General features: G+C 41.3%; 1 protein-coding gene across 1 annotated transcript in view; it reads right to left on the bottom strand.

The window, feature by feature from the left end:
* The window catches only part of KIF24 (kinesin family member 24), a 75,994-nt gene that overhangs the window by 48,935 nt on the left and 12,078 nt on the right, over positions 1-14,981 (bottom strand). The window contains exons 2-3 of the mRNA XM_010385766.2: positions 8,869-9,516; positions 7,943-8,132 (exon numbers count right to left, since the gene is read on the bottom strand). Coding sequence (XP_010384068.1) covers positions 7,943-8,132; positions 8,869-9,491 — 813 coding nt within the window. The 5' untranslated portion in view covers positions 9,492-9,516. The remainder of the gene's footprint in view (positions 1-7,942; positions 8,133-8,868; positions 9,517-14,981) is intronic.

Here is a 14,981-nt window from a genome sequence, read left to right as displayed (position 1 = left end):
GCCCACCACCACGCCCAGCTAATTTTTTCGTATTGTTAGTAGAGACAGGGTTTCACCATGTTGACCAGGCTGGTCTCAGAACTCCTGAAGGTGACCCGCCTGCCTCGGCCTACCAAAGTGCTGGGATTACAGGTGTGAGCCACTGTGCATGGCCTAAAATCTGGTTTTAATGAACACTATTTATATCTATCTCATATATGGTCCCTAGGCAAGGAGACAAATTAATTAGTTGCTCAAATATCACCATAGGTTTTTACAGTTAAGTATGAAATCAAAAGCGAAGAAACCCACTAAATATATAGTTACCTATAGATGTGGATATATTCAGCATTTCTCAAAAAAAAAAGAAAAAGAAAAAAACTCACAACTAAAGTGAGAATACATTTTTTTTGTTTGCTTTTGTTACAGCAAGTATATGGCAATTCTGCCTCTCCTTCTAAAAGTGCTCATGGATAACTTTAGCTTTTGAGTAAAGACCTTAGAAAGCACTTGTTAAGGGAATTAGTATCTTTCTTCCTTTCCCATAAGGTTTAGATATTGGTTTTCCTAGTACTTTTGTAAATATCTTTCATGAAAGATATGTAAACATGCAAGATTATTATAGTTAACGTACATACACAATTCATAACGTCCTTTGCATCACACACACTTTCATTTGCTCACTTTATCAGTGAGGCTGAAGTAACACCTATGTTGACCTCACTAACCTTGACAGAATCAGAGTTCCACAGTTTGTTTGTTTGTTTATTTTGAGGCAGAGTCTCCCTTTGTCGCCCAGGTTGGAGTAGTGGTGTGATCTTAGCTCACTGCAACCTCCTCCTCCCAGGTTCAAGTGATTCTTGTGCCTCAGCCTCCCGAGTACCTGGGATTATAGGCACACAGCCACCACGCCCAGCTAATTTTTTGTATTTTTAGTAGAGATGGGGTTTCGCTATGTTAGCCAGGGTGGTCTCAAATTCCTGGCCCCAAGTGATCCGTCTGCCTCAGCCTCCCAAAGTGCAGTTTATTTTTTAAATAAGTTTTTTTTCAGATTATAAAAGTAACATGTGGGCCAGGAGCTTGTAATCCCAGCACCTTGAAAGCCTGAGGGGATGGATCACCTGAATTCAGGAGTTTGAGACCAGCCGAGGCAACATGGAGAAACCCAGACTTTACAAAAAATATAAAAATTAGCCCGGCATGGTGGTGTGATACCTGTAATCCCAGCTACTCGGGAGGCTGAGGTGGGAGGATTGCTTGAGCCCAGGAGGTTGAGGCTGCAGTGTGCCATGGCTGCACCACTGTACTTCAGCCTGGGCAACAGAATGAGACCCTGTCTCAAAAAATAAATAAAATAAAATAAAATAAAATAAAAGTAACATGTATTTATAGGATATCTCTGGAAAGATAAACTTAGAACAGGTAACCCCACTTGCCTTCATGGAGGAAAAAGGATTAAAGGGACACTTTTATTTTACACTTTTGTACCTTTTGATTTTGAAATAGGTGAATCTATCTTATTCAAATATTTTTACTTTTTCATATAAAAGTAACACAGCTGATTATGAAAAATGTTTTAAATCCCAGCACTTTGGGAGGCTGAGGTGGGCGGATCACAAGGTCAGGAGATTGAGACCACGGTGAAACCCCGTCTCTACTAAAAATACAAAAAATTAGCCAGGCGCGGTGGCAGGCGCCTGTAGTCCCAGCTACTCAGGAGGCTGAGGCAGGAGAATGGCGTGAACCCGGGAGGCAGAGCTTGCAGTGAGCTGAGATCGCGCCACTGCACTCCAGCCTGGGCAACAGAGCGAGACTCCATCTCAAAAAAAAAAAAAAAGAAAAAAATTTTAAATATGGAATTTATTTATTTGGTCTCAAACTCCTGAGCTCAGGCAATCCGCCTGCCTTGGCCTCCCAAAGCACTAGGATTACAGGTGTGAGTCGCTGAGCTCAGCCAAATATGGAATATTTTAAAAATTACAATACATGCCAGGTGCAGTGGCTCATGTTTGTAATCCCAGCACTTTGGGAGGCCAAGTCAGGAGGAGTGCTTGAGCCCAGGAGTTGGAGACCAGTCTGGGCAACATAGCAAGACTTTGTCTCTACAAAAAATATATATATTTATTAGCTGGGCGTGGTGGCATATGCCTGCGGTCCCAACTTTTCAGAAGGCTGAGGTGGGAGGATTGCTTGAGCCCAGGAGGTTGAGGCTGCAGTGAGCCATAATCATGCCATTGCACTCCAGCCTAGGCAACAGAACAAGATCCTGTCTCAGAAAAATTAAAACAAAATAAAACAAAACAAAAATTAAAATAGAGAACAAAATATAGAGAATAGAGAAGAAAATAAAATTATCCTTAAATCTTGCTGTTCAGCCCCTGTTAACTTTTTTTTTTTTTTTTTTTGAGACGGAATCTCGCTCTGTCACCAAGGCTGGTGTGCAGTGGTGCAATCCTGGCTCACTGCAAGCTCTGCCTCCCATGTTCACACCATTCTCCTGCCTCAGCCTCCCAAGTAGCTGGGACTATAGGTGCCCGCCACTATGTCCGGCTAATTTTTTGTATTTTTAGTAGAGACGGGGTTTCACCATGTTAGCCAGGATGGTCTCGATCTCCTGACCTCATGATCCACCTGCCATGGCCTCCCAAAGTGAGCCACTGTTAACTTTTTGATGTATTTCAGATTTCAGTATCATCTTTTTTTTTCTAATATGTATTTTTTTCTTTTTCTTTTTTCTGCTTTTTTTTGAGACGGAGTCTCACTCTGTTGCCCAGGCTGGAGTGCAGTGGCGCAATCTTGGCTCACTGCAAGCTCTATCTCCCAGGTTCACGCCATTCTCCTGCCTCAGCCTCCCAAGTAGCCGGGACTACAGGCACCCGCCACCATGCCCAACTAATTTTTTGTATTTTTAGTAGAGACAGGGTTTCACTGCCAGCCAGGATGGTCTCAATCTCCTGACCTCGTGATCTGCCTGCCTTGGCCTCCCAAAGTGCTGGGATTACAGGCATGAGCCATCATGCCCAGCCTCTTTTTCTTTATTTTTTATTTTTTTAAGACAGAGTCTTACTCTGTCACCCAGGTTGGAGTGCAGTGGCACAATCACGGCTCACTATAGCCTCAACCTCCCAGGCTCAAGTGAACCTCCCACCTCAGCGTCCCAAGTAGCTGAGACTATAGGCACATGTCACCACACTTGGCAATTTTTTTTTTTTTTTTTTGAGACAGAGTCTCACTCTGTTGCCAAGGCTGGAGTGCAGTGGCACGATCTCAACTCACTGTGAACTCTGTCTCCCAGGTTCAAGTGATTCTCCTGACTCAGCCTCCCAAGTAGCTGGGATTACAGGTGTGTGCCACCAGGCCCAGCTAATTTTTGTATTTTTAAAAGGTGGAGGCCGGGCGCGGTGGCTCAAGCCTGTAATCCCAGCACTTTGGGAGGCCGAGACGGGCGGATCACAAGGTCAGGAGATCGAGACCATCCTGGCTAACACAGTGAAACCCCGTCTCTACTAAAAAAAAAAAAAATACAAAAAACTAGCCGGGCGAGGTGGCGGGCGCCTGTAGTCCCAGCTACTCGGGAGGCTGAGGCAGGAGAATGGCGTGAACCTGGGAGGCGGAGCTTGCAGTGAGCTGAGATCTGGCCACTGCACTCCAGCCCGGGTGACAGAGCAAGACTCCGTCTCAAAAAAAAAAAAAAAAAAAAAAAAAAAAAAAAAAAAAAAGGTGGAGTTTCACCATGTTGGCTAGGCTGGTCTTAAACTCCTGACTTCAAGTGATCCACCCCCCTCTTCCTCCCAAAGTGCTGGGATTACAGGTGAGCCACTGCGCCCGACCACCAGCTAATTTCTTTCTTTCTTTTTTTTTTTTTTTGAGACGGAGTATCGCTGTCTCTCCCAGTCTGGAGTACAGTGGCGCAATCTCGGCTCACTGCAAGCTCCATCTCCCAGGTTTACACCATTCTCTTGCCTCAGCCTCCTGAGTAGCTGGGACTACAGGCGCCCGCCAACACGCCTGGCTAATTTTTTGTATTTTTAGTAGAGACAGGGTTTCACCATGTTAGCCAAGATGGTCTTGATCTCCTGACCTCCTGACCCACCCACCTTGGCCTCCCAAAGTGCTGGGATTACAGGCATGAGACATCGCGCCTGGCCTAATTATTTTTGTAAATTTTATAGAGACAGGGTTTCACCATGTTGCCCAGGCTGGTCTTGAACCCCTGAGTTCAAGTGATCCTCCTGCTTTGGCCTCCCAAAATGCTGGGATGCTAGGCATGAGTTACCACACCCAGTCTATATTTTTTCTTTATTTAAGAAATTGGTTGTACAGGCAAGCAGAGGCCAGACCACGTAGAGTCTTGTTAAAACTTAAAAAATTTTATTGTAAGTGCAAGAAAGAGTCTTAAAGGATTTTAAGTAAAAGAGTATGTGTAGGCCGGGCGCGGTGGCTCAAGCCTGTAATCCCAGCACTTTGGGAGGCCGAGACGGGCGGATCACAAGGTCAGGAGATCGAGACCATCCTGGCTAACACAGTGAAACCCCGTCTCTACTAAAAATACAAAAAAAAAACTAGCCGGGCGAGGTGGCGGGCGCCTGTAGTCCCAGCTACTCGGGAGGCTGAGGCAGGAGAATGGCGTGAACCTGGGAGGCGGAGCTTGCAGTGAGCTGAGATCTGGCCACTGCACTCCAGCCCGGGTGACAGAGCAAGACTCCGTCTCAAAAAAAAAAAAAAAAAGAGTATGTGTATATTTAGCAACTATCCTTCTATTTGTATTTTACCAATAGTATTTTAATAATCAAGTATGGTTGTTGCATGTTTAAACAGATGCTTTTATAGTACCTATCACAGTTAATAGCTTTCCTAATACTGAACTTGCATTATGCTTGCATGCCAGTATAAAGTACTGAAACTAACTTGCTAATGTCTTATGTAGGCTTTTGTATTCATATTTATAAATAAGATTGGTCAGGCCAGGCGCAGTGGCTCACGCTTATAATCCCAACACTTTGGGAGGCTAAGGCAGGTGGAATGCTTGAGCTCAGGAGTTCGAGACCAGCTGGGTAACATCATGAAACCCCATCTCTACAAAAAATACAAAAATTAGCCAGGCATTGTGGCATGTACCTGTAGTCCCAGCTACTCAGGAGGCTGAGGTGGGAGGATCACTTGAGCTCAGGAGATGGAGGTAGCAGTGAGCCAGGATCACACCACTGCACTCCAGCCTCGGCGATGAAGACAGACCCTGTCTCAAACAGACAGACAAAAACCACTGGTCCACAGCTTCGTTGTGTGTTTGTGGGCCAGTCTTACTCACTTTGTAATATGACATCTGCATTAGCTTCCATATTAAACTTGTATTCACTTATTGACAATTTCAAAAGACTAGAATGAAATAATATGGTTTCCTTGTTTCACTCATTATATTGATATAAAGTTTAACAGTTTGGTAGGATAGCACACTACATGTATATGATCATATTTACTAAGTAACAAGATTTGAAAAGAAAGGACATTTAATAAAACAAACACAAAAACCTATTATCTCTAAGTATGCTTAAAAATAAAACCCAAAGAATCTACGATCAATATTTATTTAGCACCCAGTTTGCTATAAACCTACCTTTTCTTCTTTATATTTGAGGAAGAAAAAAGAAAAAGAAGTCCTCCCAACATTTTTATATCATAGCATTGACAGGTAAGGACTCGGACCTATGAGAGCAAAGGTCCAAAGTTCAAACAGCAGAGAAAGTGCCATGGAAACTATGGGTATTCAATAAGTATTGACCAGTGGTAATGACAAAAAAGTAAGGTTATTGTGTTTGGGGATAACAGAAAAATACAAAAGATAAGATGATGCCTCCTTGAGGGAATTACTGTGACAGAGGCATCATTAAGGAAGTCTTAGGTAGACAGTGATTGGATAGGGCTATTACGATGGCTATAAGTAGCCATGGAACTAGATAGCATTACAACTAATTGGTCATTTAGTCCATTTTCAAAATAAGTATCTCCCACTGAGACCTAATAGACCGTGCATTGATCAGCAATCGATAAGGCTGTTAAAGTGATTGGGTTGGTTTTACAGTGGCCTAATAATTTAGTACCAATAGAAACACTCAGTGGATTACTCTGAATATCACTGTGAAACGCAATTTTGGTAACCAAAGAAAAAGAAGAACAATACAAGTTTGAAAGAGGGGGAAAGTGTTAACAAATTTGACTTCAGCATTAAAGGATTTATTCCACTAATGTAAGATCTCAGCTGACTAAGGTGAATTGCTAGCATACCACATTTTTTTTCTACCAGTCACTCGGTTTTGAGGCAAGAGAACAAGAGACAGAAAGAATAAATATAATATGAATGTTTAGGGAAGTAGATTTAGAGTAAGAAAAACTGTATATTCGTAAAACTTAACATCTGATGGATTATCTGGTTTTAGATTACTCACAATTGTTTCACAATTTTAGGAGTACCTAAGTGATGATTCTTTCCATCTGTGGAGTTTGCTGTTTCTCTATGAGACTAAATAATTATTGCAAGGTACCTTCAGCTTGGAATAAGATCCTTTCAATACCAACTTTCTCCTTGAACTCTTCATAATCACTCTAGCAGGCAGTGAACATTATTTATATGTCTGAGTTATCAGTGTTTTATTTAAACCCTTATATGGTAGATGTGAAATCAAATCCTTGGATTATATTTACCCACTGCAGTCTACCCTGTATAAAGTGGTCTGCTCAGAGCCCAATTTTCACCAATTAAGTATAAGCCCAAGACAGCTGAGAATCAAAATAAGCACATGGCTGGCAACTGTGGGTCCTGCTGCCCAAAAAGATATTGTCCATCATTAAACCCAAGTCTCAAACTCAGCAGATGAGAAGTTCACACTATGAGATGCAAGCAAGAATGGAAATCAACTGTGTGACATCTCATAGTCACTCTGGGGCATATATTCAGTGACTGGTCCTGTTGACAACTACTTAATTATTTATTTGTTTTTCTATTTTTGTATTATTTTAGAAGCAGATCCTCCCTCTGTTGCCCAGGCTGGAGTGCAGTGGTGCAATCATAGTGCACTGTAATGCAGAACTCCTGGGCTCAAGTGATCCTCCCACCTCAGCCTTCTGAGTAGCTAAGACTACAGGTACACACCACCATGCTGGGCTAGTTTTAAATTTTTTTTTTTTTTTTTTTTTTTTTTGAGATGGAGTCTCGCTCTGTGGTCCAGGCTGGAGTGCAGTGGCCGAATCTCAGCTCACTGCAAGCTCCGCCTCCCGGGTTTACGCCATTCTCCTGCCTCAGCCTCCCGAGTAGCTGGGACTACAGGCGCCCTCCACCTCACCCAGCTAGTTTTTTGTATTTTTTAGTAGAGACGGGGTTTCACTGTGTTAGCCAGGATGGTCTCGATCTCCTGACCTCGTGATCCGCCCGTCTCGGCCTCCCAAAGTGCTGGGATTACAGGCTTGAGCCACCGCGCCCGGCTAGTTTTAAATTTTTTTCTGGACAGACAGGGTCTCGCTATGGTGCCCAGGGTGGTCTCAAACTCTCAGGCTCAAGTGATCCTCCTGCTGCAGCCTCCCAAAGCGCTGGGATTATAGGCATGAGCCACCACACCTGGCCCCACTTCATTATTTAAATTATTTTTATTCCTTCATTCCTCCTTTTTTTTGCTGAATATGTATAATTAAATTCACACAAAGCATGTTAAGTGAATATATGATGTAGCTTCACTGCACAACAGAAATTGTTTTTGTATCCCCTATTGCACCATCTTTTTAAAAAAATGAAGGCCCTGGATATCAATGACTTAAAACAGTGTCACATCAGGAATGAATGTCATCACCCAAACCAGAAACATGATTTTCTGTGTTCTAACAGAAACTTGTATGCCACTGCTCAAACAAAAAGCAAAAAAAAAACGACATACTTGATAATATTAGTTCCAAACATAAAAGGAAAACATCATACCTGCAAAATATATTGAGTGAGGTCAACTGCTTCTTTCTTCTCATACACAAGTAGAGTTTCTTTGTCTTCTACAGTAATAATATTAATTTCTCCACGACGTACCTCCCTCATGCCCAGGGGGCGTTTTCGAACACAAACTCTGATTTTCTCCATCTCAGTCCAAGGATTCTGTTTCTCTGAAGTGTTCTGTCTAATATATGTTTATAAACAGGCTTTTAATTTTTAATAATAGGACAAGATGACTTAACAGGTCAAAGTATCAGTACATTTTGCTGTATATTAGGCATAATATTATTTCAAATTCTAACTCGAAGCACTAGGTGAAAATAACTTATTGTCACCCTGACTCTCAAACTCTAATCTCCACCTACAATGTCTTACTGTTTGTAACCACCAAAATTGTTTTTTCCAGGGTTGAAATTGTAGAAAGCACTCAAAATCAGGATCGTATTTCAATGTGTGCAGGTGAACTAACTGCTCCAAAGACCTACTTAATTAAACTACATGCCCTTGTTTTTAACAAAGCATCTTTAAGTCTCCTGGTTGGGTTAAGTGAATTTGGATTGTGTAATTTTTTTCTCTATTGTAGAAGGGTTAACTATTTTACTTTCACGGATGTACTAGATGTATCATATTACGCTATAATAAATAATAGAAACAGGTCTGCTACAGATCCTGGCAAGTCGCAGCTGTTTTGATGTACATGAACAATATCATCTTTCTCCCACCTAGAAAGTTCCCACTTTCTCATTAATTTTCCCACATCCAAGTATTGCTATTATTGATGCAAAAGCTGTTCATGATAATTTCTGTTATATTCATTTACTGTAAATAAGGAATAGATGTTGTCTGCTGGACATGAAGGAGAGGCCTGCCCTTGCCCGAGGCTACTTTCCCTCAAAAGAAAGAAAGATAAAATTTATTACCTGATACAAGAATGAGGGATTCCATAGTTATACCCTGAAACATGAGAGATTCTTCGAATAATGGGAATATCACAATCCCCCAGTATTGGAGAAAAGTAATTTGGTGAAAAGAGTGAAGTGCTGATTTCTGTTTGCACATAGGAATCACCAGCTGTGGCATTCATAATTCTTGTTTTTGTATGGTACTGGGAATCATCTGGTAGCGTGTGTTCTAGCATTTTTAGGTAAGTGGACTTCTGTTCATTTGCAGAGAAATCTGATAAACTGCACATTTCAAACCCATCATTGCTGGCATTTCTGTCTTTATTGTCAGCAGGAGAATCAAAATTCAGTTGTCTGCGAGGGCCAGATCTTAATTCCTGAGACTTGATGCGCAGGCTGCGTGTCTGAAGATGACGCTCTGGGATACTGACTGCTTTATCTTCTTCTTGCATAATCTTAATAATTTTGATAAGTTGGAAGAGACGTTTGCGATCGTTCATGTCATGGACTCCTAATTTGGAGTAGTCTTTCATTGTAATGTTGGCTAATTCATCTATTTTCTGAAGGCCAAGGGCAGTGAAATGAGAATAATACTGTGCAAGTTCAGCTTCACAAAGACATTCATATAACCAGGATGCCATTTTGGTGAATAGGTTTCTATAAACTCTGAAGAGAGAAAGAAAAGCCATTTGCTTGAAATAGAGTATATGCAATACAATTATTTATCTTAAAAAATGAAAACCACAAAACCACAAACATGCAAAAAATGTTTTATCTGTCAAGTTCTCAATAAACATATTTTTCTTGTGAAATTATTGATTAAATAGCATAGTACATGAACAAAGATGCTTTGTATTGCATATGAAGAATTTGTGGTAACATATAATTCGTTAATTTGCTTAATAAAAAGAGACCTTCCATTATATATATATATATATATATATATATATATATACACACACACACACACACACACAGATACACAAATGAACACATACATAACACATAACTTACTTATTTCTAGGGAGTTCCTTCCAACCTTGCAGTGTCTACTTAACACACGCCACAACTATTGAAACCTTGTTCCCAACAACTGATTGTAGCAGGACTAATTTTAGATGCTCAACTTAATGTCAAGGCATGCTGCACAACTGTTTCCCATGAATAATGAACAGGGGCTAAGAACTCTTTCAAAATGAAAAGTAGAATTAAATGGCATACCACAGAAGATTATAAACTAATGTAACTCAAAGGAAGATAGCATTTGTATTTGCTGAGTACTGGCAAAAGTTAGTTAAATAGAAGTAAAGACATCATCAATTAGGCATCAACCAATTCAGGATTTCAGATCATTCCAAAAGGTGGTCATCAATCTCTACCGGTACAGAATATGAATCAAATAATTTACCCAGGAAATTAATACTAAGGTCAAGATTTTAAATAGTTGTACATTTAAATGTTTTAAAAAATTTTTAACATCGAGATATTTAATTGAATACTAACAAATAATGTGGTAACAACACATAATCCTGGTCTATTATTAAAGTCAGGATCCCGAGCTCTCTATATCGCTGTTAATCAAGTTCATGAGAATATCCAAAAGTAAATGCACTACATTTTCTTTTTTAAATGGTTTTATAAATCAGAGTTTTCAAAAATTCAGTTAGGTAACTAGTGGTAAAACTTTCCTGTTTTCATTTTAATTTATATTTGATCCTCTTTCTAGCAGAAATAGAGAAAGAGTAGCGGGCAAGGTAATAAAGATAATCAAAGAACCTTGAATAATTAGCTTTGGGGGAAATACTACTTAGGCTAAAAGGCTAAATGGGCTGAGTAACACATCCTAAACTAATCCTGGCCTTTTCTATTTGTGGTAGATTTGGTTTTTGTTTTGTTTTGTTTTTTTGAGATGGAGTCTCGCTCCGTTGCCCAGGCTGTAGTGCAGTGGTGGTATCTTGGGTCACTGCAACTTTCGCCTCCAGGTTCAAGCAATTCTCCTGCCTCAGCCTCCTGAGTAGCTGGGATTTACAGGCACGCACCACCACGCTTGGCTATTTTTTTTGTATTTTTAGTAGAGAGGAGGTTTCACCATGTTGGCCAGGCTGGTCTCGAACTCCTGACCTCGAGTGATCCACCCACCTCGGACTCCCAAAGTGCTGGGGTTACAGGAATAAGCCACCATGCCCCGCCCAGTTTAGACACTTTAAAATATATAGATACCTGAGCCCCATCCCAGATCTATAGAAAACTACAAAACAACCAGAAATAACTCCCAGGTTTTAGGAAGGGCAGACATAAGAACTTCGGAAAAGTTCCCTAGGTAATTATGATTGTATGCCGCTGATTTATACCTATCGAAATTACAAATGCAAATGCACTGATCCAGCAATTCCACCTCTAGGAACTTATCCTTATCCTTCAGATAATACATACAAGTACAAAATGACATAAGTGTAATGCTATTCATTACAGCACTGCTTGTAATAGGAAAGTCATGGAATAGAGACTGGTTAAATAATGATAGTCCATTTAATGAAATAATGCTACGATACAATTACAAAGAGTAAGTAAACTGTAAAATATTATTTAAAAAAGAAAGTTATCCAATATATTGTTACTAAAGCAAGGTACAGAACAGTTTGTAAAAGAGAGAGATAAATGATATATAATAAATCCATATATTTGCTTATTAGACAAAAAATATCACTGACAGGATGCACAATAATAGTGGTCTTGAAGGGGTGAGGGGAAGTAGGTAGTAGAGCGTGATTATGGGAAGGAAACTACTGTATGCTTGTAAATGCTGGTAGTTATTACTACCTTTCCTATTGTTATTTCTATTTCACTGGTGTCTCTATCACCCAGGGCAAGACCTAAAACAGTTTATTTTTAAAATTTTGAAACTGTGTGACTGTATTATTCATTTAAAAAATATATTTCTAATTCCACCTCCCTTCCTCCCTCTCAGTCTCCCCAAATTGACCTGATACAATTGTTTCTTAAGATTTTGGTGGCTGTGGCCGGGCGCGGTGGCTCAAGCCTGTAATCCCAGCACTTTGGGAGGCCGAGGCAGGCGGATCACGAGGTCAGGAGATCGAGACCATCCTGGCTAACACGGTGAAACCCTGTCTCTACTAAAAAATACAAAAAAATAGCCGGGCAAGGTGGCCAGCGCCTGTAGTCCCAGCTACTCGGAGGCTGAGGCACGAGAATGGCGTGAACCCGGGAGGTGGAGCTTGCAGTGAGTCGAGATCGCGCCACTGCACTCCAGCCTGGGTGACAGAGCGAGACTCCGTCTCAAAAAAAAAAAAAGATTTTCGTGGCTTTCTAGCCTTTTAAAAAATTGTATATAACACTGTACTCGTAACTATATTGCAATCTATGTTTTAATTTAACATAAACATTCTCATATGCTATTTGTTACAGGCATAAAAAACAATCCATACTATCATAAATATTTGTTGACTAGATTAATTACCCCAGGGAAATGTGACTTCTCTCTAAACTCCTGCAGAGTTTTGGTGATAAAACTGATAGGGCATTTATGATATACATACTCATTTTTAAAAAAATTTATTGCCAATTTTGTTCCAGAGATAATATAAGATGGTTCCGCCTTGTACTACTGTGTGAATTATTAAAGACAAAAGCAATATGATCCCACTCAGTCAAGTAACTATGCCAGGTAGGTGTGCAACAAATATTTTTTTTTTTTTTGAGACGGAGTCTCACTCTGTCGCCCAGGCTGGAGTGCAGTGGCCGGATCTCAGCTCACTGCAAGCTCCGCCTCCCGGGTTTATGCCATTCTCCTGCCTCAGCCTCCCGAGTAGCTGGGACTATAGGCGCCCACCACCACGCCCGGCTAGTTTTTTGTATTTTTTAGTAGAGACAGGGTTTCACCGTGTTCGCCAGGATGGTCTCGATCTCCTGACCTCGTGATCCGCCCATCTCGGCCTCCCAAAGTGCTGGGATTACAGGCTTGAGCCACCGCGCCCGGCCACAACAAATATTTTAAGTGAACAGTATCTGCTTAGATTCTGTTCATTTAAAACATTTACAAATGGGCCGGGCACAGTGGCTCATGCCTGTAATCCCAGCACTTTGGGAAGCCAAGGCTGGCGGATCACTTGAGGTCAGGAGTTTGAGAACAGCCTGGTCAACATGGCGAAACCCCCTCTCTACTAAAAATGCAAAAATTACTCAGGCATGGTGGCGCACACCTGTAATCCCAGCTACTCAGGAGGCTGAAGCAGGAGAATCACTTGAACCCAGGAGGCAGAGGGTGCAGTGAGCTGAGATTGTGCCATTGCACTCCAACCTGGGTGACAGAGTGAGACTCTAAAAAAAAAAAAAAAAAAAATTTAGAAATGTTCCATTATCGGCTGGGCGTGGTGGCTCATGCCTGTAATCCCAGCACTTTGGGAGGCCAAGGCGGGTGGATCACGAGGTCAGGAGATGGAGACCATCCTGGCCAACATGGTGAAACCCCGTCTCTACTAAAAATACAAAAATTAGCTGGCTGTGGCGGCACGTGCCTGTAATTCCAGCTACTTGGAAGGCTGAGGCACTTGAACCTGGGAGGTGAAGGGTGCAGGAAGCCGAGATTGCGCCACTGCACTCCAGTCTAGCAACAGAGCAAGACTCTATTTAAAAAAAAAAAAAAGAAAGAAAAAAGAAAAGTCCATTATCTCTACTATTTTGCCCAAGGCAACCAAGTGATTAAAAGATTCCATGACAAAAAAAAAAAAAAAAAAAAAGATTCCATGACGCCTGCTTATGTGGCCATAGAGCCATTTTCTCTGAGTTTCCTAATTCTTTACAAGTACCATCACCTAAATTAATGGCAACATCCTCAGGGTCCTTACAACTTTAAGAAACCGAATATCCACAATATTGTTACCAACTTCACTCTGAACACTTCATATGGTTTAAAAAAGCACTTTATGTAAAAGGCTAATTCCATTATGCCAGCAGATAGTCCACATTCATACTACTTTGATGATCTGATTAAACTAAAATGTATTGAGTTATATTTTATGCCAAGCACTATGTTAGATGCTTTATGTAAAAAATGTTATTCATTAAGTCAGAATTCCATTTTTAAAAACTCGAAGCAAACTCCTAAAGTAAAAATAGTGCTTTCTGGCTGGGCGCAGTGGCTCACACCTGTAATCCCAGCACTTTGGGAGGCAGAGGCGAGTGGATCACGAGGTCAGGAGTTCAAGACCAGCCTGGCCAGCATGGTGAAACCCCCGTCCTATTAAAAATACAAAAATTAGTCAGGCGGCTGAGCACGGTGGCTAATACCTGTAATCCCAGTACTCTGGGAGGCTGAGAAAGGTGGATTGCCTGAAGTCAGGAGTTCAAGACCAGCCTGGCCAACATAGTGAAACATCGTCTCTACTAAAAATACAAAACAATTAGCTGGGCGTGGTTGGCGGGCACCCGTAATCCCAGCTACTTGGGAGGCTGAGGCAGGAGAATCACTTGAACCCAGGAGGCGGAGGTTGCGGTGAGCCGAGATTGCGCCACTGCACTCCAGCTTGGGCAACAAGAGCGAAACTGTCTCAAAAGAAAAATAAAAATTGGCCAGGCATGGCAGCACGTGCCTGTAATTCCAGCTACTCTGGAGCCTGAGGTAGGAGAATCACTTGACACCAGGAGGCAGAGGTTGCAGTGAGCTGACACCACTGCACTCCAGCCTGGGCAACAGAGGGAAAAAAAAAAAAAAGTGCTATTTACTGGTTGTTGTTTTTAGATTGACAATTTCAATGTAAGTTATAGTAGTACCTGTCCTCCAGTTCAGCAACCAGTCCAAAAATACTAAGTGAAAAATTCCAGAAAGGAACATTTGTAAGATTTAAATTGTGCACCATTCTAAGTAGCACAATTAAAATCTCTCACAATACCAGCTCCCGCTTCCTGGAATGTGAATCATCCCACTGTCCAGCCTATCCACACTGCATAAACTGCCCACTCATTAGTCACTTAGTAGCCATTCTGGTTACCAGATCAACTGTGGGGTATTGCAATGCTTGTGTTCACGTAACCCTTATTTTACTGAAATAATGGCCCCAACGCAAAAGAGTAGTAATGTTGGCAATTCAGACATGCCAAAGAGAAGCCACAGT

The sequence above is a fragment of the Rhinopithecus roxellana genome, chromosome 16 (genome assembly GCF_007565055.1).
Source record: "Rhinopithecus roxellana isolate Shanxi Qingling chromosome 16, ASM756505v1, whole genome shotgun sequence".
Lineage (NCBI taxonomy): Eukaryota > Metazoa > Chordata > Mammalia > Primates > Cercopithecidae > Rhinopithecus > Rhinopithecus roxellana.
This window is presented reverse-complemented; position numbering and strand designations above follow the sequence as displayed.